The sequence below is a fragment of the Symphalangus syndactylus genome, chromosome 3 (assembly GCF_028878055.3).
Source record: "Symphalangus syndactylus isolate Jambi chromosome 3, NHGRI_mSymSyn1-v2.1_pri, whole genome shotgun sequence".
In the NCBI taxonomy this organism is placed as follows: domain Eukaryota; kingdom Metazoa; phylum Chordata; class Mammalia; order Primates; family Hylobatidae; genus Symphalangus; species Symphalangus syndactylus.
In genome coordinates this window covers 22,847,977-22,869,498 of record NC_072425.2, presented here as the reverse complement: position 1 = coordinate 22,869,498, position 21,522 = coordinate 22,847,977, and the positions used below count along the sequence as shown (strand labels likewise).

At 39.6% G+C, this 21,522-nt stretch overlaps 1 protein-coding gene across 9 annotated transcripts in view; it reads right to left on the bottom strand.

The window, feature by feature from the left end:
• Positions 1-21,522, bottom strand: part of TTLL11 (tubulin tyrosine ligase like 11) — a 290,392-nt gene that overhangs the window by 209,153 nt on the left and 59,717 nt on the right. For 5 of the 9 annotated variants that reach the window (XM_055271228.2, XM_055271230.2, XM_055271234.2 and 2 more), the window contains exons 2-3: positions 19,857-19,953; positions 12,302-12,435 (exon numbers count right to left, since the gene is read on the bottom strand). The exons of 1 other annotated variant lie outside the window; for it this stretch is intronic. In XM_055271228.2, the coding sequence (XP_055127203.1) occupies positions 12,302-12,435; positions 19,857-19,953 (231 nt within the window). Of the gene's footprint in view, positions 1-12,301; positions 12,436-19,856; positions 19,954-21,522 lie in introns of those variants that run through there. 3 more of the 9 variants (XM_063636022.1, XM_055271236.2, XM_055271238.1) reach the window with 2 other exon arrangements.

Here is a 21,522-nt window from a genome sequence, read left to right as displayed (position 1 = left end):
GTCCCCACCCAAATCTTATCTTGAATTGTGGCTCCCATAATTCCCATGTGTTGTGGGAGGGACCCAGTGGGAGATAATTGAATCATGGGGGCAGTTTCTCCCATACTGTTCTCATGGTAGTGAGTAAGTCTCACAAGATCTGACTGTTTTATAAGGGGTTTCCCTTTTCACTTGGTTCTCATATTCTCTCTTGCCTGTCACTATATAAGATGTGCCTTTCGCCTTCTGCCATGATTGTGAGGCTTCCCCAGCCATGTGGAACTGTGAGTCCATTAAACCTCTTTTTCTTCATAAATTACCCAGTCCCAGGTATGTGTTTATCAGCAGCATGAAAACGAACTAATACAAGGTGTGAGCCGCCGTGCCTGCCCTAAATCCTTTTCTCTTAAACTTTAGTGACTCCAAACTGCTCATCATTCCAAAATGCCATACTATTTCATGACTTCGTACCTTTGCACAAGCAATTGTTTTTAGGTAGAATGCTCTTCTGTGGCTGGTCTGCCAGGTAAATTCATTATACAAAATCAGATCAGGTGTCACCTCTCCCAGGAAGCTTTCTCTCTCCCTCTATTCCATTTGCCTTCAGCCCTGTCCATCCCTGCTCCCCATCACCAGCAAAGTTTTACTCCTTTCTCTGGAACATTTCTGTACCTTATACACACTTCTATTTAAATATCCTCCCACATTATTACACAGAAGGGAAAAGTACTGGCACTGAAGCCAGTCTTCCAAACTGTGTTAACCCTGCCAAATGACTTAACCTCTCTGTACTTCAGTTTCCTCTCCTATGAATAATAGAAGAATCCTGCAGGGGTTGCAAAAGAATTTTAAATTAGATAATTGTTATGGACTATATGCTTGTGTTCCCACCCCACCTCTGCATTCATATATTGAAACCCTAACCCCCAAGGGGATGATTTTAAGAGGTAGGCTCTTTGGAGGGTAATTAGAGCATAGACGTGGACCCCACACAGTGGGACTAGTGTTCTTATAAGAGGAGGAAGGCAGCTAGTCCTTTCTCTCTACCAGGTAGGCATACAATGAGAAGGCGACCAGCTATAAACCAGGAAGAGGGCTCTCACCAGAACCCATCCATGCTGGCATGCTGATCTTGGATTTCCAGTCTCCAAAACTGTGAGAAAGAAATGTTTGTTATTCAAGTCACCCAGTTTATGATATTCAATTATAGCAGCCCAAACTTCCTAAAACTGTAATCTAGATAAAAACACTCAGCAAATGTTGCTATTGTTATTGTTATGTATTCATTCTTTTAGATAACTTCCACTTTCAGTCAAACTGTAATAACAGAAACTAGATTGACTCTTGCCCCGCATCACTAAAGCAACCAAAAAGTAGACAAAATATGTTAAACAACAGTTTTGAAGACCTGGATATGAGGCAACAAAGGACAGTGATTCCTGAGAGATAGGAATTGAATGATGTGAACCCTAGGATTGCCCTAGATTACTGCCTTGAGAAAGATTCTAGGCTGCAGTGCAGAGTGTGGGGGCAGCAGGACCTTGGTGAAGCCCAGTGGATGCCCTGAGTTGAGAAAATGGAACTGTGAGTCAAGGAAGACTGAGATAGCCAGAGTTCTCAGGACAGAGTATTGGGAAGGACACTTTTGCACAGAGAACTCTGGAGTGTCTCCCTTAAATATTTTGCTAGGTACAGATCAGCATGCACGTGAGGAAACTACCCAAGGCCAAACTAGCTGAAAAACACCCCCAAAAAAGCAGAGGTAGCAGTGCCTGGTGTTCACACAGAGCCAGGAGTAGTGTCTTTCTCACCAGCCAGACTAGAAAACATGATTCATGGAGCACTGGGTAGAGCACACATAAGATTCTTATTTGAGTAGTGAGGAATAGTAAGCCTTAGATTGAGTACCACTCCAGTCCTGCCTAACAAATCTTGAAAATCTTGAAATAGACCTGAAATCTATTTCCAAGTAACTTAACTGGATCCTACAACAAAGTTCAAGAATATGTGCAGGAATATGGAAATATCCAACATCCAAATAAGGATTCACTATATCTGTCACCCAGCTAAAAACTACCAGACATGAAAAAAACATCATGATATGGGCCACAATGCAGAGAAAAATCAAAATCAACTCAGAATGGACAGAGTTAGAATTAGGAAACAGTGACATTATGAGAGTGATTATAATGCATTCCATATGTTCAAAAAGTTAAGTAGAAATATGGAAGATATTTAAAAAGACTCAACTCTCATGTTTAGAAATAAAAACTACAATATGTGACATAAAAAAGAGATTGAACGGGATTATTAGACAATAATAAAAAAATGAGTGAATATGAAGACAAAACAACAGAAACTCTCCAAAATACAACAGAATGATTTTTTTAAATGAACAGAACTTCAGTGAACTGTGGGACAACTTCAGATGGACTAATATGTATGTAATTAGAGTGGGGAGTAGAAGTGAAGAGGCATAGAAAAAAATATCTGAAGAAATAATGGGCAAATATTTTCCAAATTTTATTAAAATTATAAACCCACAGGTCCAAAAGCTCAATGAGAAACATGAGCTTTAACATGAGAAATATGAAAGAAAATTACATCAAGACACATCATAATCAAGTTGTTCAAAACCAATGATAAAGAAAAAATATCAAAAGCAGCAAGAGAAAAAGAATATGTTATATAAAGAAGATCAAAAATAAGGAAGAAAACAGATTTCTTTTCAGAAACAATATAAGCAAGAAGACAGAAGAGCAATATACTAAAAGTGCTGAAAGAAAAACAAAATGGCAACCTAGAATTCTATACCTAGAGAAAATATCCAAAACCAAAGGCAAAATAAATGTCAAGAAATATAAAAGTGAGAGAATTCATCACCAAAAGACCTTCACTGTATGAAATGCTACAGAAAGTTATTTACACAAAAGAAAAATGATAACTGACAGAAATGTGAATCTACACAAAAAAATACAGAACACTGGAAATGGTAAACACATGAGTAAATATTTAAAATTATTTCCTCTTGTTATTTAAATCTCTTTAAAATAGAGTTGATTGTTTAAACAAAAATGATAACAATGTAGTCTGGAGTTCACAATAAGTATAAAAGTAAAATGTATAAAAACAACAGCTTAAAAGCTAGGTGTGGGAAAATGGAAGTACTATGAGTGTTATAAGGTTCTCATACTATAAAATGGTACTATATAACTTAAAGGTAGATTTTGATAAGTCAAAGATGTATACCATCAATTTTAAAGGAACCACTAAAAACAAAACAATTATAACTATTATGCCAACAAAGGAAATCAATAAAACTGAAAACTTCTAACCAGACTAATCAGAGGGAAAAAAAGAAAAACAAAAAAACACAGATTACAAATGTTAGGACTAAGAGGTATATCATTAGTAAAGGTAAAGGCAGATTATTAAAGGTAATATTATGAATCATTTTACACCAATAAAAGTGAAAACTTAGAAAAAGTAGACAAATTTCTTGAAAACAAACTATTAAAGCTCATTCAAGAAGAAATAGATGATATGAACAGCCTATATCTGTTAAAGAAATTGAATTTGTAGTTAAAAGTTTCCCATAAAGAAAATACCAAGCTCACATGACTTCCCTAGTGAATTTTACCAAACATTTAAAGAAACAATACCAACTCTGAAAAAACTCTTCTAGAAAATTTAAAAGTAGTAAATATTTTATAATTCATTCTATGTGGCCAGCATTATCCTGATAACAAACAAAAGACATTACAAAAAAAAAAGAAAACTACAAACCAATATCCCTCATGAATATAAATGCAAATAAAGAAGATCTTAGTAAATCAAAATTCCACAATATATAAAAAGTATAATATGTTATGACTAAACGGAGTTTGTGTTAGGGATGCAGGGTTTGTTTAATATTTAAAAATCAATCAATGTAACTCAACCACATTAACAAGCTAAAAAAGAAGATCCATATGATCATCTCAGTAGACACAGGGAAAAAAAAGAGTGACAAAATCCTACATCCATTCCTAATTAAAAACAAAATCCATGGAAACAAGAAATAAAAGGAAACTTCATCAATCTAATAAAGAACATCTACAAGAAACCTACAACTAATACAATACTTAATGATGAAAGACTAAATCCTTAACCCCTAAGATCAGGAACAAGTCCCAGACATCTGTTCACACCACTTCTATTTAACATTATTTGGAGGTTCTAGCCAGTGCCATAAGGCAAGAAAAAGAAATAAAGGGCTAATTATAAAGTAAGACAAAACCATTCAATTCTCAGAGGATGTAATAGTCCATATAGAAAATCCAATGGAAGTACAAAACAAGCTACTGGAACTATTAAATAAGTTTAACAAGGTTGCAGGATACAAGATCAATACACAAAAATCAATTTTATTTTTACATACAATGAACAATTAGAAATGGAAGTTTAAAAATAAAACACTGTCAATGTATCAAAAATTTGAAATCATAAGGGAAAATTGTGACAAAAGATGTGAAACACTTATACACTAAAAACTAAAAAACACTGTTGAAAGAAATTAAAGACCTAAATAAAAGGAAAGATACATCATGTCGATGGGTCAGAAGACTCATTGTTAAGATGTTGATTCTACTCAAAGTGATATATAGATTCAACACAATTCCATTCAAAATGCCAGTGGGCTTTTTTGTAGACATTGACAAGCTGATTCTATATTTCATATGGCTGATCAAAGGACTACAATAGCCAAGACAACTTTGAAAAAGATGAACAAAGTTGGAGAGCTTACACTACCTGATTTCAAGGCTTATAAAGCTATATCAAAACAGTGAGGTTTTGGCAGAAAGAGAGACAAATAGATCAATGACATAGAATACAGAATTCAGAAATATACCTACACATATTTGGATAACTGTTTTTGACACTGGTACAAAGGCAATTTGGAAGAGAAAGATTAGTGTTCTGATCAAATGTTTCTGGAACAACTGAATATTTATCTGCAAAAAAGTGAACTTCAATCCATACCTTACACTATATACAAAAATTAACTCAAAATGAATCACAGACCTAAATTCGAAAGCTAAAACTATAGAACTTTTAGACAAAAACATAAGAGAATATCTTTGTGAGCTTGGGTTAGATATAAATTCCTATATATGACACAAAAAGCATGATCTATTAAAAAAATTGATAAATTGGACTTTGTCAAAATTAAAAACTTGCTCTTCAAAAGATAATAAGAGAATGAGAAGACATCTCACGTACCCCATAAGTATATGTACCTACTATGTAGACACAAGTATTAAAAATTAAAAAATAAAGGCACAGACTGGAAGAAAATATTTACAATTGGTATATCTCGTAAACACCTGTATTCAAAATATATAAAAACTCTCAAAGCTCAATAATAAAAATAAATAACCCAATTAAAAAAATAGGCAAAACATGTGAACAGACATTTCATCAAAAAATATATCTGGATGGCAAACAAGCACATGAAAAGAAAGCTCCACATCATTAGTCTTTAGGAATTGCGAAACACAACTGATGACAGGCCACTACATACCTATTAGGATGGCTAAAATTAAAAAGACTGACTACTGGCCCCGTACGGTGACAGACAGGAGCAGTGGCTCACGCCTGTAATCCCAGCACTTTTGGAGGCCGAGGCAGGTGGATCGCTTGAGCTCAGGAGTTTAAGACCAGCCTGGGCAACATGGTGAAACTCTGTCTTTACAAAAAATACAAAAATTAGCCAGGTGTGGTGGCCTGTGCCTGTAGTTCTAGCTACTTGGGAGGATCGCTTGAGCCTGGGAGATGGAGGCTGCAGTGAGCTGTGATTGGGCCACTGCACTCCATCCTGGGCGACAGAGCAAGACCCTCTCTTAAGTAAATAAATAAATAGACTGACCATTACCAAATTCTGGCAAAGATATGGAAGAATTGGAATGTTCATACATTGTTGATGGGACTATAAAATGATAAAATGACACAACTACTTTGGAAGACAATACTTTCTTTAAAATTAAATATACATCTACTATATGATCCAGCAATTCCATTTTTAAGCATTCACCCAAGAGGAATGAAAACATGTGCACGCAAAGACTTACACACAGGTGTTCATAGTGTATTTGTAACAGCCAGAAAACTGGAATCAACCCAAATGTCCAGCAGCAGGTGAAGGTCTAAGCAAACTGTGGTATAAACATTCAATAGAATACTCCTTGGCAATGAAGTATTGACACATACTACAAATATGGATGATTCTCAAAATAACTGAAAGAAACGAGACCTCCTCCAAAAAAAGGAGTGCCTGTTATATAATGCCATTTACATAAAATTCTACAAAGTGCAAAGTTACCTTGATAGAAAGCGGATCCACTGTTGCTTGATGATAGGAGAGGAGGAAAAGGGGAAGAAGGGAAGGAGGGGCTGGGCGCAGTGGCTCACATCTATAATCCCAACAATTTGGAAGGCTGAGGCAGGCGGATCACTTGAGGTCAGGAGTTCGAGACCAGCCTGGCCAACACGGTGAAACCCGTCTCTAATAAAAATACAAAAATTAGCTGGACATGGTGGCACATACCTGTAATCTCAGCTACTCAGGAGGCTGAGGCAGGAGAATTGCTTGTATCTGGGAGGTGGAGGTTGTAGTGAGCCAAGATCATGCCACTGCACTCCAGCCTGGGCGACAGAGCAAGACTCCGTCCCAAAAAAAAAAAAAAAAAAAAAAAAGAAGAGAAGGACAGAAGGATTACCAAGGGACACGAGGAAAAATTTCAGCATGATGCATGTGTTCATTATCTTGATTGTGGAGATGATTTCACGGATTTTTACATATATGAAATGTATAAAACTGCACATTCTAAATATCTGTAGTTTATTCTATGTCGATTATATCTCAATAAAGCTGTCTGTTAAAAAGTATAAGACAACTAGGCTCTCTGCAGAGTCTCAAAATATCTCTTTACTAGACACTTAGTAATTAAAAAGGAAAAAAATAGTAACTTTATAGTGGAAAAATCTAGCAGACACTAACTAAGTGATCAAAGTTAACATCACCAGGGATAAGACATCTTGACATCATGTACCTAGCAACATCACTTTCATGGTGTTCTTGCCAAAAATGTCTAATCTGAATCTAACATGAGAAAAATCAGACAAATCCAAGTGTAAGTTCATTCTAAAAAAAAAAAAAAGATAACTAGCCAGTTGTATTAGACTGTTCTTGCACTGCTATAAAGAAATACCTGAGACTGGGTAATTTATAAAGAGAAGAGGTTTAATTGGCTCACAGTTCCACAGGCTGTACAGGAAGCATGATGCTGGCACCTGCTTGGCTTCTGGGGAGGCCTCAGGAAACTCTCAATCGTGGCAGAAGGCAAAAGGAAAGCAGGCACATCTTAGGTGGCTGGAGCAGGAGCAAGAGAGAAAGGAGGGAGGTGCTACACACTTTTAAACAACCAGATCTCATGAGAACTCTATCACTATGCAACATCAAGGGGGGAAATCTGTCCCCGTGATCCAATCACCTCCTACCAGGCCTCACCTCCAACACTGGGGAATTACAATTCAACATGAGATTTGGTGGGGACACAGATCCAAACTGTATCACCAGTACTCTTCAAAAGAGTCAAGGTCACAAAAGACAAAGACCAGGGAACCGTTACAACCTAGAGAAGACTGGGGAGAAATGACAACTAAATGCAATGAGGGATCATGGAGTGAATCCTATACCAGAAAAAGGATGTTAGTAGGACAACAGACAAAATGCAAATAAAGAGCATAGGTTATTTCATATTATATCAATGTCAATTTCCTAGTTTCAGTCACTGTGTAAGATGTTAACATTAGAGGAAGTTAGATGAAGAATTTGGGGTGCTCTCTCTGTCCTATTTTTGCAACTTTTTTGTTAAGTTTTAAATTATTTCAAAGCAGTTTAAAAACTGAAGGCAAAATAAAGACATTTTCAGACAAATGAAAGCTGAGGGAATTTGTCACCAGCAGACCTGCACTGCGAGAAATGTGTTGAAGCAAATTTTTGAGGCCAAAGGAAAATAAATACCAAATGGAATCCCAGAGCCATTCAAAGGAATGAAGAATGCTAGAAATAGTAAATACATGAGTATAAAAGACAAATGTACTCATTTTTTAGTTTCTTTATAGGAAACTAACTTGACTTTTCACAGCAAAAATAATAACAATGTATTGTGTGGTTTATAACATTGTTAGAAGTAAAACAGATGAAGATAGCACAAAGGATGAGGGCGGGAATGGAACTATACTGCTGTAAGGTGCTAATATTTTACTTGAAGTTTGTAATACTTAAAGGCCAATGTGGTAAGTTAAAGATGCATTGTAAACCCTAGATACTAGGGCTAGGACGAAAACTAAAAAGATTTTTAAAAGAAGTATAGCTAATAAGCCTAAAGAAGAGATAAAATAAAACACTAAAAATATTCAATTAATCCAACAGAATAAATAGAAAAGAAATAGTAAGATGGTAGACTTGAACCTAACAGTCAGTATTACATATTAAGATTAACTGGACTGCCAGGCGCGGTGGCTCACGCTTGTAATCCCAGCACTTTGGGAGGCCGAGGCAGGCGGATCACGAGGTCAGGAGATCGAGACCATGGTGAAACCCCATCTCTACTAAAAATACAAAAAATTAGCCGGGCGTGGTGGCGGGCACCTGTAGTCCCAGCTACTCGGAGAGGCTGAGGCAGGAGAATAGCGTGAACCCGGGAGGCGGAGCTTGCAGTGAGCCGAGATTGCGCCACTGCACTCCAGCCTGGGTGACAGAGCGAGACTCTGTCTCAAAAAAAAAAAAAAAAGATTAACTGGACTAAACCCACAAATCAAAAGGCAGAGACTGTCAAACTGAATAAAAGACCACACCCAATTTCATGCTGTCAACAAGAAGCACTCTTTAAAAATGCAGATAGGTTAAAAGTAAAATAATGGTAAAAAGATACACCATGCAAATACTAAGGCAAAGGAAACTGGAGGTGCTAAATTAATATCAGACAAAATAGACTTCAGGACAAGTTACTGATAAAGGAGTCAAATCATCAAGCTAATAACGGAGCTTCAAAATTCATGAAGAAAACACTGATAGAACTAAAAGGAGAAGCAGACAGTCCAAAATTAAAGCTGGAAATTTCAACACTAACTTAGTAACTGATAGAACAAGTAAGTAGTAAAGCAGTAAAAAAGATGTGAATACCACCAATAGCAACTTGGCCTAATTGACACTTACAAGATGCTACATTGACAACTCCAGAATACTTATTATTTCCAAGTGCTATGAAACACTCATCAAGATGGACAATATGTAAGCCATTAGAAAACTCTCAATAAATTTAAAGAGACTGAGATAATACAGAATATACTCTCTGATGTCAATAAAATTAAATTAGAAATCAATACAAAAAATACTTGGAAAGTCTCCAGATGACTTAAAAAGTAAACAACACATTTCTACATAACCCATGGGCAGAGGAGAAATCCCAAGGAAAATTAGAGAACATTTTCAACTGAATTATAATGAAAATGTAATATATAAAAATTCCTGAGATGTATTCATAGCAGTACCTAGAAGGAAATTTGCTTTAAGATTTAAAAATCAGTGATCTTAGTTTTGTAGCACAGCGCATTACTCATGTTTGTGGTGTTGCAGGTGTCAACAAACCTACTACACTGCCAGTTGTATAAAAGTGCAGTATAATACAATTATGTACTGTACATAATACTTGATAATGATAATAAACTACTACGTTACTAGCTTCTGTATTTACTATAGTATACTTTTTATTGTTATTTTAGAGTGTACTCCTTCTACTCCTAAAAAAAAAAAAGTTGACTGTGGATAGCCTCAGGCAGGTTCTTCAGGAGGTATTCCAGAAGAAATCACTGTTATCGTAGGAGACGACAGCCCTACGCATGTTAATGCCCCTTGAAGACCTTCCAGTGGGATAAGATGTGTAGGTGGAAGATAGTGATATTGACGATCCTGACCCCGTGTAGGCCTAGGCAAATGTATGTGTTTGTGTCTTGGTTTTTTAACAAAAAATGTTAAAAGTAAAAATAATTTTAACATTTAAATATAGAAAAAGGCTCAGGGAATAAGAATATAAGGAAATTTTTTTTGTATAGCTGTACAGCGTGTGTTTTAAGCTAAGTGTTATTACAAAAGAGTCTAAAAGGTTTTTAAAAAATAAAAAGTTTAGAAAGTAAAAAGTTACAGTAAGCTAAGGCTAATTTATCAAAGAAAATTTTTAAAAAATAAATTTGTGTAGCCTAAGTGTAGAGTGTTTCTGAAGTCTGCAGTAGCATAATGTCCTCGGCCTTCACATTCCCTTACCATTCACTCACAGACTCACCCAGAGCAACTTCTAGTCCTGCAAGCTCCATTCATGGGAAGTGTCCTACATAGGTGTACCATTTTTCATCTTTTATATGGTATTTTCCCCTTTCTATGTTTAGATACAAAAAAAGACTTACCAATATTAAGTCCAGTACCATGCTATATAGGTTTGTATCCTAGGAGCAATAGGCTATACCGTATAGCCTGGATGTGTAGGAGCCTATACCGTCTAGGTTTGTGTAAGCGCACTCTGTGGTGTTGGCACAATGATGAAATCACCCAATGACACTTGTCTCAGAATGTGTGCCCGTCAAGTGACTCATGACTGTAGTTGGATGCAGAGCTGTAAAGATGGGAAGGAAAGGTATTCCACATAGCAACAACAGCATGAGCAGAGCCACAGAAGAGAGACATTGGGGGGGGTGGTAATTATGAGGAACAGCTGAGAGTTATCTTTTAAAATTAATTTTATTGAAGCATAGTTTGCATACAATTAAATGCACCCATTTTAAGTTAATAGTTCGATGAATTTTAAGCAATGTATATAAACCCATGTGACCACCATCTCAGAGAAAACTTCCTTTAAAAATTATCACTTCAAGCTGTTTTTGTGTTTAGTAAATGATAATTTTATTACAAGTTTTATAATTCAATATTAAAACCAAAGCAATACAGAGGCAATAAAATAGACTATAGAAAGCATATGCCTTGGAAATAGCTGTAGGTTTTAAACCCTACTTCTCAAGCAAGTTGCTAAATTTTTCAAAGCCTCAGTTTCCTCATCCATAAAATGGGGATAATAAAAAAAACCAGCCCCACAAGATTGCTGTGAAGATTAAAAGAAATAATGTGGGCTGGGCATGGTGGCTCATGCCTATAATCCCAGCATTTTAGGAGGCTGAGGCGGGCGGATCGCTTGAGGTCAGGAGTTCGAGACCAGCCTGGCCAACATGGTGAAACACCATCTCTACTAAAAATACAAAAAAAAAAAAAAAAAAAAAAAGCCGTTGTGGTGGCACCCGCCCGTAGTCCCAGCTACTCAGAAGGCTGAGGCAGGAGAATGGCTTGAACCCAGGAGGCAGAGGCTGCAGTAAGCCAAGATCGCACCACTGCACTCTGGCCTAGGCAACAGAGCAACACTCTGTCTCAAAAACACAAAAATAAAAATAAAAATAAATAAAATATGTTAAACTTCTAGCACAAAGCCTGGAACATAGCAGGACCAGTAAATGGTGTTAGCCTTATCACAATTAGACAGGCATTGGTTGTATAGTTACCCCAGAGTTATGGGACAGACTGTGAAATTGTACACAAAGGCTTTGAAAGGATCCTAAATGAAACTGTTAAAAGGCTAACAAAAATGGCAATTCTGAGTTCCACTTCCCTACTGGTTCCACTTCACAATCAGTGGTGAGGGCTCCAGTATATTACATGCTCAAATCTAGTGCTTCGAGATGGAATGGGTCACTTGACAATTGATCCTGGAACAAGTTTAAAGCAAAACACTTAAAAGGTTCCCCATGAGTTTGTCAGACCTGCTCCCTGGCCTTTAAACAGAGCCTGACCTCCCACATCTCAGGCCACAGGAAGCCAGGGAGGCCACGGCTCTAGGATTCCCCCAGTGGCCCCATTCTACTTGGGGGCCCAACCACCTGCTCTGGCTCCAGCTCCCTGGCTCCCCAGCATCCTGACTCCATGATCCAGCTCTGATATCCGCCTTAGGGCTGTCTTCTTGTGTCAAGACCCGTTTCTTCAAGTTTACCTACCTGTCACCCTACTCGTTCAACTCTGCAAGCTGTTTTGATAGCTGCCAACACCTACTGTGTACTGTTAAGACGCTCCCTTAGTCTCAGCTTCCTGGGACCCCCTGCCCCAGCTCCCAGCACACAGGACCCAGGACACAGTTGCAACCATAATATAATTCAGGGGTCATGGGGACGGAGTGCCATCTACCTGAGCAACAAAGAGCTGGAACTCGTCAGGCAGAATCCATGAGCGAGGGTAGAAGTTGTACTCCTCAGGAAAGAGATTCTGCATGGTTCTCACTGCTCTGCTCAGAGTAATTTTACGCACCATCTCCGTCATGCCTGGGGAGAAGAGACGCTGTGAGGTTTTAACAACAGTGGGCTACTAGCTATAAAACAGCCATTATTTGGGACTTTTAAAACCATCCACCCGACATATTCTCTTTTTCAGGCAGGATTTTTAAAAAAAGGTCTGAGTTGTTCCCCACAGCGGTGACTCGTGGTTTGGAAAGAACTACTGAGTTAATGAAAAACTTGAGGTAACGGACGGGTGTTCTTTTCTCTTTATAAAAATGAAGCATCAGTTTGAAGGAATGAGTTTTCACCTAGTTTATTCTTTTATTCTTTGTCATCCCCTTAGGTAATGAATAGGGAAGCATTTATATCTTGCACTTAAAATTTAATACCTTCTTTAATTTGGGGCCACCTTACATGCTTCTGGGATTCCTTCCATCTTGTACCCTAGAGAATATTATCTAGTGGACTCTGGTTACATTACGAGAGGCTTAATTAAGTTTCTTTCTTTTACTGTTTCATGAGTATTAAAGGCATGGAATAGGAAAATACACATCTTTTAGCATAATATCTGTCTCCTTGAATGAAGGACAGGAAATAAAAAGAATACCGTAATTTATACTTCAAGGGAAAAAATGCAATCTGTAGGAGTTCCTCAGTTATAAGGACTGACACTGACATTGATCCTATCTCATTAATTTGCCCAGAGGGAATTGAAATGTCTCACTGTTATAAAACATTAAAAGAATGGTGGGGGCGTGAACCTGGGAGGCGGAGCTTGCAGTGAGCCAAGATTGATCGAGCCGCTGCACTCCAGTCTGGGCGACAGAGCAGGACTCTGTCTCAAAAAAAAAAAAAAAAAAAAGAATGATGGATTTTTTTTTCTTGTAACATCATTAGTAACTCTGGCAAGAGAAGAAACCCAGTAGTATATATTGTAGCAAATTTTAAGCAAATAGGTAAAAATTATTACCAATTTTAGCATGTTTATTTCTTTTTTTTTTTTTTTTTTTTGAAACACAGTCTTGCTTTAATGCCCAGGCTGGAGTGCAGTGGCATGATTTCAGCTCATTGCAAGCTCCACCTCCCAGGCTTAAGGGATCCTCCCACCTCAGCCTCTCGAGTAGCTGGGACTACAGGTGTGTGCCACCATGCCTGGCTAATTTTTGTATTGTTTTTGTTTTTGTAGAGACAGGGTCTCACTATTGCCCAGGCTAGTCTTGAACCGCTAGGCTCAAACCATCCACCCGCCTTGGCCTCCCAAAGCCCTGGAATTACAGGCATAAGCCACCACACCTGGCATCATCCTTATTTCTTTTTCTTTTTCTTTTTAGGCAGAGTTTCGCTCTTGTTGCCTAGGCTGGAGTGCAATGGAGCGATCTCGGCTCACTGCAACCTCTGCCTCCTGGGTTCAAGCAATTATCCTGTCTCAGCCTTTTGAGCAGCTGGGATTACAGGTGCACGCCACCATGCCCAGCAAATTTTTGTATTTTTAGTAGAGAAGGGGTTTCACCATGTTGGCCAGGCTGGTCTCGAACTCCTGACCTCAGGTGATCCACTCGCCTCAGCCTCCCAAAGTGCTGGGATTACAGCCGTGGCCACCACACCCGGCTATCATGCTTGTTTCTTAAGACAAATATCATTGCCAGAAATGGTGGCTAAAAATGGCCTTTACCCTGAAAGAGACCAAACAGTTCCATTATTGATACTAGAAATGTGCTAAGCAAAGCTATTTTTAATAGAAAATACAAAGTTCCATGTCAGCTTGGCATGCCCAAATTATCACACATTCCAAATGGGCAGTCAGAATGAATGAGTTTCCTCTAAATTCCCACGTTCAGAAAAAAAACGGTAAACATCTGGGAAGGAAAGTTTTAAGAACCAACTTCTTGCTTCCGTCAGCATATTAAAAAGTGCAATAAATCTAAAGATCCCAGCTTCAAGATGTCAGTGCCCAGGTCTTAGTTGTTGTTTAGAAGGATGTAGGGAAGGATTAAGCAAGAAATAAAGGAGCTTAAAAAGCACTAATAAACTGTGCTCTAACAGGGACTGTTCAACAGTCAAGAAAACTCACTGAGGACACTGTTCTGAGCTTCCCAAGAAGGGAGTCTGGAAAATCACAGCTATTTCCTTTAATTCTCCCTCAAAATTAGAATTGTTGCATTATAAACACTAGAGCTGACACAAAGTAAACAAAGCAAAACTTCAACTTTTTTGGAATCCTTTCGCTCGAGGTTCACTAACATTTTAGTCACCGTATTGAACTGAAAGCCTTCATAACTAACTGTAATACAGCACTTTACTCCACGTAGAGGATGCCTCCTGACCACATAGTGTTGTGGTATTTTCTGCACTTTAAAGTCGTTGTGCCGGGGGAATGTTCTCTTTCCAAAATCCCTCAGCAGGTCAGAAGGGCTCATACAACCCAGAGAGCTGTGAGTACATGAGGGCAGTCTGGGTGCTCCATGTGAAAAATCTATGTCCAGGAAATTCAGTCAATATTCATTTAATATCGGCAATGGCTCCTTCTGTAATGTGTATCATCAGGCCCCACACCAGCTAATAGGTGTTTCCAAGTTTACCTTCATGTCTCCAGGCAGTTTTCTACTGTAAACGGCCAACTTAAGAAGCACCCCTGGAAGCCAGGCACTTCCTGCCTGCAGGCCGGAGGCAGCTCACTCCAAACCTGCCTGAATGCCTGTCTCCAGGAGGGACGGGTGTAGACTTCTCTCAATCCACTTAGCACCAAACCTTTGCTCCTCCATATCTAAGCTGTGCTCCTATCCAGTGCCACCAGGAAAAGAGTTTCTGGCCCCTCGCTAGAACCCACATGGAAGCTGCTAGCCTCTCCACCTCTGGAGGTGGCTCAGAGACAGGTGTGGGAGTAGCATCTTCTCCATTATGACCCTGACAAGCGTAGCAGCGTTTCTAGCTGATCCAGGGCACGCGTTCCCAGAGTCAATCTGTGAGAAGGGAGGTCATGGCCAGCTCTGCTGACTTCAGGCCCTACTGGCTCCAGGCCCTGTCCCCTTTCCCTAAGCAGCTGCAGCACCTGACCCCTCGTCACCTCTGTCCCCACCCTGGGCTCTGGGACCAATTCTGATCTGAGAGAGAAGCTCTAGGTCTAACCCCCAGCTCCCTTCTGCTAAAAGTCTGACCTAGACTTTGTATTCCAATCAGATAAGAAGGATTTTACCCATTTTTCTGGTGTTCTATTGCTTGTATCCAAATGTTGGTGACCTTATCTTTTGCTCCTGGAGCCTGAGTGGCTGCCTTAGCAATGCAGAGCTGAGGCCTTTTCTTTGTTCTCTCCAATGCCCCTCCTCTCTCCAACCTCTCCTCTGTTCCCCTCAAGCCCACCCTGCAAGGGCTGGAATCCTCCTGTCTGTGACTTTAGCCCAGTGTCTGGGGTCCTGCTACCTAACAGCTCCTTTTGAGGTTGACTGCCCATCTAGGTTTCTCAATAAGGTCTACCCCTAGACGTCCCTATGAGGGCAGTTCCCTATCAATTGGGAAAACCTCCTAATTCAGGTGGGAGTTTCTGACACCAAGGGCTTACCTCCTGCCCCTCCCTCTGAGGCCTGGATGTTTCTGTCTACTACGCTGGAGTCTCAAGGCCTGGTGGGTCTCATCCCATTCAAGTTAACCGACAGCATAACAGTTCAATCTCTGGTTTGCCCATGCAGCCCTACTTAACCCAGTTAATGTAAAACAAAACAAACTAAAACTGAGCTATACTTGGAGCACTATTCAATCAAAATATTATTTATAACAATAATTCTTGGCAAAAACACATTAGAACCACCAAACAACAAATAAATACTTTCAGATCCATCCTGTTCTCTCTATTCTAATTGCCACTAATTCATTCATCTCTTGGGTGGATGCTGCAGCAGACTCTTAGCTACATCTCTGTTTCTTCTCTGAGCCATCTCACCCATTTCTAATATGTCCCTCTGGCTGATCTTGCTAACATGCAAGCTGACCCGTGTCACTGTCTGGCTTAAAAATTCCTCAGTGGCTCCCCATGACCTTCAGGCTCTAACAATGCTGTAGTTGGGTTCCTGCTCATCACCCCTCCCTTGCCCCGCTCACCTGACGCCCTCTAACCATGGTGGGCCACTTGCCCTTTGCTGAATTGAGCAATAGGCTCAAGGCATTCTGTCTTTGCACCAGCTCTGCTCCCTTGTTTGGCATGGGGATCAGGCCCATCCATCCTGGAGGTTCACTTTCCATGCCAGTCCTGTTCTCCAGGATCTCTCACCCTGCTGCTCCCTGGGCAAATCTGGGTTAGGTTGCCTGCCCTTGCTCCGGACCCCCACAGCATTCCAGCTTCCTCCAGCATAGCCCCTAGGCTGTATTTTTCTTCTCTCTTTACATGCCTTTCTCTGTGTCTTTATAGCCTCAGAGCCCAGACCAATGCTTGACAGAGAGCTGTCCCCACAGGGTCCTCACTGAAGCTCCCTCCCTCTCTAGCAGAAAGCCCCCTCCTCAGGTGGGCTCTCAGGTACCGCCTGCCATGTGATGGATGCCATACATCTCAGACACTGAAACTCAGCAAAAGACCTGCTCAGAAGCTGAGAATGGACAGTTTTGGATTTTCTTAAAGCTAAATCTGATACGTCTAATCTGACATGTCTGATTTAGATACGTCTAAAGAAAGTAGACATATCTAATATCTACTTCCTTTAGACGTATCTAAATCAGATTATTTTCATAGAAAGTCTTAATTCATCAGCCAAAATATAATAATGTAATTTGAACCATGAAATTACCCATAGAAAAGTGACTAAAATCTAATGTGCTGACACAAACAAAATTAATCACTTCCATCTGTATATATCCATTCTCAGTTGACCCAGCACATAAAGCGTTTATACTTGCCTGGGATATCCACTAGAACTTACCCTAAGTAATATACAATGTATAGAAAGTGCATTTTAGAATAACGGGATATATGAGAGACAGAAGATAAGCTTGGACACAAACTGGTATCAGAGGACAGACTATTCTGGAATCACCCCTCTGCTGAGGATTACTACCTTTCACAGGGCAGAGGGTGTGGCAGCACTGTTCTCTGCCTGGAGGTTCAAGAGCCTGCTTTGTCATTAGAACTAATTAATTTCTGTTAGTAATGTGGAAAAGTCTATGTACCAATCGCTGGCATGTGGAATATGGGATGAGGCAAACTTGCTTCTTTGGAATGAATATCATTCTGTCACCTTTAATGAAACTAATCCTTTGTGGGCACTTCATTCTATATTTCTAATTTGTATTCCAAATGTAGATCTATAGCTATTTCTTTCCTACTCTGAGCCACTAGATGAGGCATGAGCAAATGGGGAAAATGTAAATGAAGCCTCATTTGATGATTCATGTCTTAGGAACTCTGTCCTCATTCAAAGCATTTTCTCTTCCAAACTGTATTCTCCCAATATCCTAATAAGTCCTTTAAGTGGCATCACAAAGCATCCTTTTCTGAGCAGCAAGACACAAAAAATAATAGCTATCCCATTAAACTGTTGGGCAAGAACGCTGGCTGCAAGAATCATTCTTGTTCTGTAACAAAACCCTTTCTCCTTCTCTAAGGATAAATTTGACCTTGGGTTAACTTTCTATCTCTGTTCCCCTAGAAAACAACGAAGGCAGAATGTTAGCTGAATTACTAGGCAAGAAAGCATATGGTTAAAATGATCCCTGATTTGGTAAATTGCATACATATCTAGTAGAAAGTTATAGCTCTAGGCTTTTCTGAGTGCGATGATTCTTGTAACTTAATATGACCCTTGCTGGGACCTTAGAAGCCATACTATGGAGCAGTTCTAAGAGATAACGGGCTCCTGTGGGGCATCTGAGCCAAGAAAGACTCATATCCACCAGTGTGGATCTTGTCCTTTTGCACCTGAGCTTTCACTTGAGGAGCCAGAGACTAGTCCCTGGAACTCTTACAAATACTTCGCAGAAGAGAAATGCTTGACACTGACTGTCCAGCAAGCTGTTTCCTGCCCTGTATCCTTCTAAGTGAATCTGAGCCAAGTGTGGCCTATGGTAGTGAACTTGTAAGACTGCATGCTTAGGTGAAAACCCCTAGTGGATGTGGCATAACTACCACCCACTGTATAATGTATGGCTATTGTGTTTTCTGCAATGCGTTTTCTTAAAGACATGGGATAAAATGTCAAGGAAAGAGTAAACTGATTCTCCCTTTAAAATAGGTAAAATTGATAAAATACTAAGAGAAAACACCCTATATTTAGGCAACTACACTAGGACTGCAACCATGCAAAAAGGATGAGTAAACTTGCTTAAGGTTTGGGAGGAAATATAGAAATATTCACATTGCTGTTTTGTTAAATGAGACATGGGATTCAGGGTGATGTTCTTTTTAGAAATTATTTATTATGGCATTATAATATGGTCTATGTAATATATTAACATTTTAAAAAATAAGTGGAAGGCCCTTTGACTGCATCATACCCAGCTTAATCCAGTGCTCCTTCTCCCTATGCTGTCCTACCATCTTAAATATCCTCTTCATTCAGCCATCAGAAATAATGAAGAGACCCGGTACAGTGGCTCACGCTTGTAATCCCAGCACTTTGGGAGGCTGAGGCAGGTGGGTCACTTGAGGTCAGGAGTTCGAGACCAGCCTGGCCAGCGTGACATGGCAAAACTCTGTCTCTACTAAAAATACAAAATTAGCCGGGTATGGTGGTGCAGGCCTGTAATCCCAGCTACTCAGGAGGCTGAGGCAGGAGAATTGCTTGAACCTGGGAGGCAGAGGTTGCAGTGAGCCAAGATCGTGCTGCTGCTCTCCAGTCTGGTGACCAAGCGAGACTCCGTCTCAAAAAAGTGGTAGAGATTAAAATGCAAAACAAAAAAGTTGTATTGGGAGGTTGGTAGTGGAGTGAGGGGGATATCTTAGTACTGGCTATGATGCTTTTCTAGCACTAAGATTTCTCCTTGTAGGATAAGTCTTGCTGAGATAATGTCATTAGGTAAAAGGCAGAGGCTGTCTGCAGCCTGTAGTACTTAATATGGAGACCGGTATATTTGGTTTTAAAAATGGTACCACCAAATATAATACTTAAAGAAAAGGGAAGCTGATACCCCATTTCTATGACATACGCCTAGAATTTTGGTACTTTTGTTTCCCGCAAGAGTGAAATGCTCTATTTTTTTTTCATTTTCAGAATATGTTCCTCTCATTAGAACGCCATATTATATGTATAACCCAAAAAGCGGAAACCATGTTCTTCCACCACTGGAATTAGACCAAGAAAGCCTGCCTTTGAACCTTTAAAAGTCTGTCTCCAATCCTTAAACCCTTAATGGCTAGTGAACACAGCAATTCCCAACTAAGAGTCCTCAAGTTTGATCTCAAAAATAACTGTCATGTTTTAGTAGAAGAGTGTACCGGAGACTTGGCCCTAGAAACATTTTTAAATGTCAACAATAACAGCAGATACCTGGAAACTTGTTCACTTGACCGGAGAATATGTCATTGTCGTGAAATGAAACTCCGTGCCAGTAGATGTCACAAGGCAAGCGCCGGCCAAAAGGGAACTAGAAGAGAAAAAATGTGACTCACGATAAGAATAAGAAGAGCAGCGGCCACACTGAGTATCCGTTATGTACAAATTCCTGGCACCCTGGTGTACTTACCGTGGTTTAATCCTTACAATACTCATATGAGGTAAGTGATATTCTTTCCCATTTTACAGATGAGGAAACAGATTCAGACAGGTTTAATAACTTGTTCCAAGTGGTAGAGCTCTGATTACATGTGGCAGATACTACACTCCTGGCTTTGCTGGCACCATTTCACTTTAATCCTTATAACTACTCTATAAAGGATTAATCTCATTTTGCTGATTCAAAACTTGGGGCTGACAGAGGTAATTTAACATGCCCAAGGGTCACACAGAGCTGGTAAGGGGAGGAACCAGGATTTGAGTCCAGGTCTATCCAAATTCCAAGCCCATACGTCCCTTCTTCTGAAAATTACAACCCTCAACTGAGCCCAAAAGAATAAGCTTTCAGAGTCCCTCTTCCCCTATCTCTCTCTCTCTCTCTCTCTCTCTCACAAACACACACACACACACACACACACACACACGCTCCATGAGGGTAAGATGAATCCCCGTGCCTAAAACAATTCCCGAAACTCGTAAAGACTTCCTGAATTAATAAATGAACAAGTCAGGAGTGGTCGTCTGACTCAAGATGAGATAACCAGATTCTCTCTTCCAGGAATCTGGAAATCAGAGATGCCAGGCAGCCTCTGCTGGCCCTTGAACTGGCAGGGATAAAAAGCCAGGGCAGGGCAGCTGTGCTTGGCTATGTGCACAGGAGCAGAGACAGCCAGTCTGCTGTGAGACAAGAAAGGAGCAGGTGTGGGAGGGAAGGCAGAGATGAGACCACATAGCCCTAGAAACTCAGACTGAGTGGCCTCAGACCCGCATGAGCCTGTAAGATAGCCTTGTATCCTGAGAATACCTTTTTGGTCTTCTAAAATCCTGTTTGGCACAAGCTATAGAGTTTCAATTATTTGCAGCCAGAAAATTTCTCACTGAGACAAAAGGGCCTGTTCTTTCCACTACATCCTGCTGATTCTCAAAGTTATCAACAAGCTCTGCATTTAATGAACATATTTTTTAAATCTGTAACTCAGATGACCTTGTTAAAGGAGAAAGGGAGGCCATGTTAGTTCATATTCAGAATTTGCTTGTTAAAAGTGCACACGAATAGATATGCCAACACATTAAATAAAAATCTTTTGATTTTCCCATTCTAGGACTATAGGTAATCAGAATTTTTATCTACTTCAAGTTGAGGGGCCAAGGTCCAATGGAAGAACACAGCCTTACTCATGAAATGGTGGTGACTCAATGCTTTCCATCCATCCCACATTAAAATGAAGCCAGCCTCAAGTCATTTAAACCAGTCACATTATTTCAAAGCTGTGCACAGTGAGGCATATGTTGTACACTCTACTCACATTAACAACTTCCATCTATAATTTATAGCATTTTGCTCATTTTCTTTTTATGTAATGGGCTGTAATTATTAATTCAGTACTCATAAATACAATGAGATACAACATATGTTATTTTCTTCTAGCTATTAAGTGCT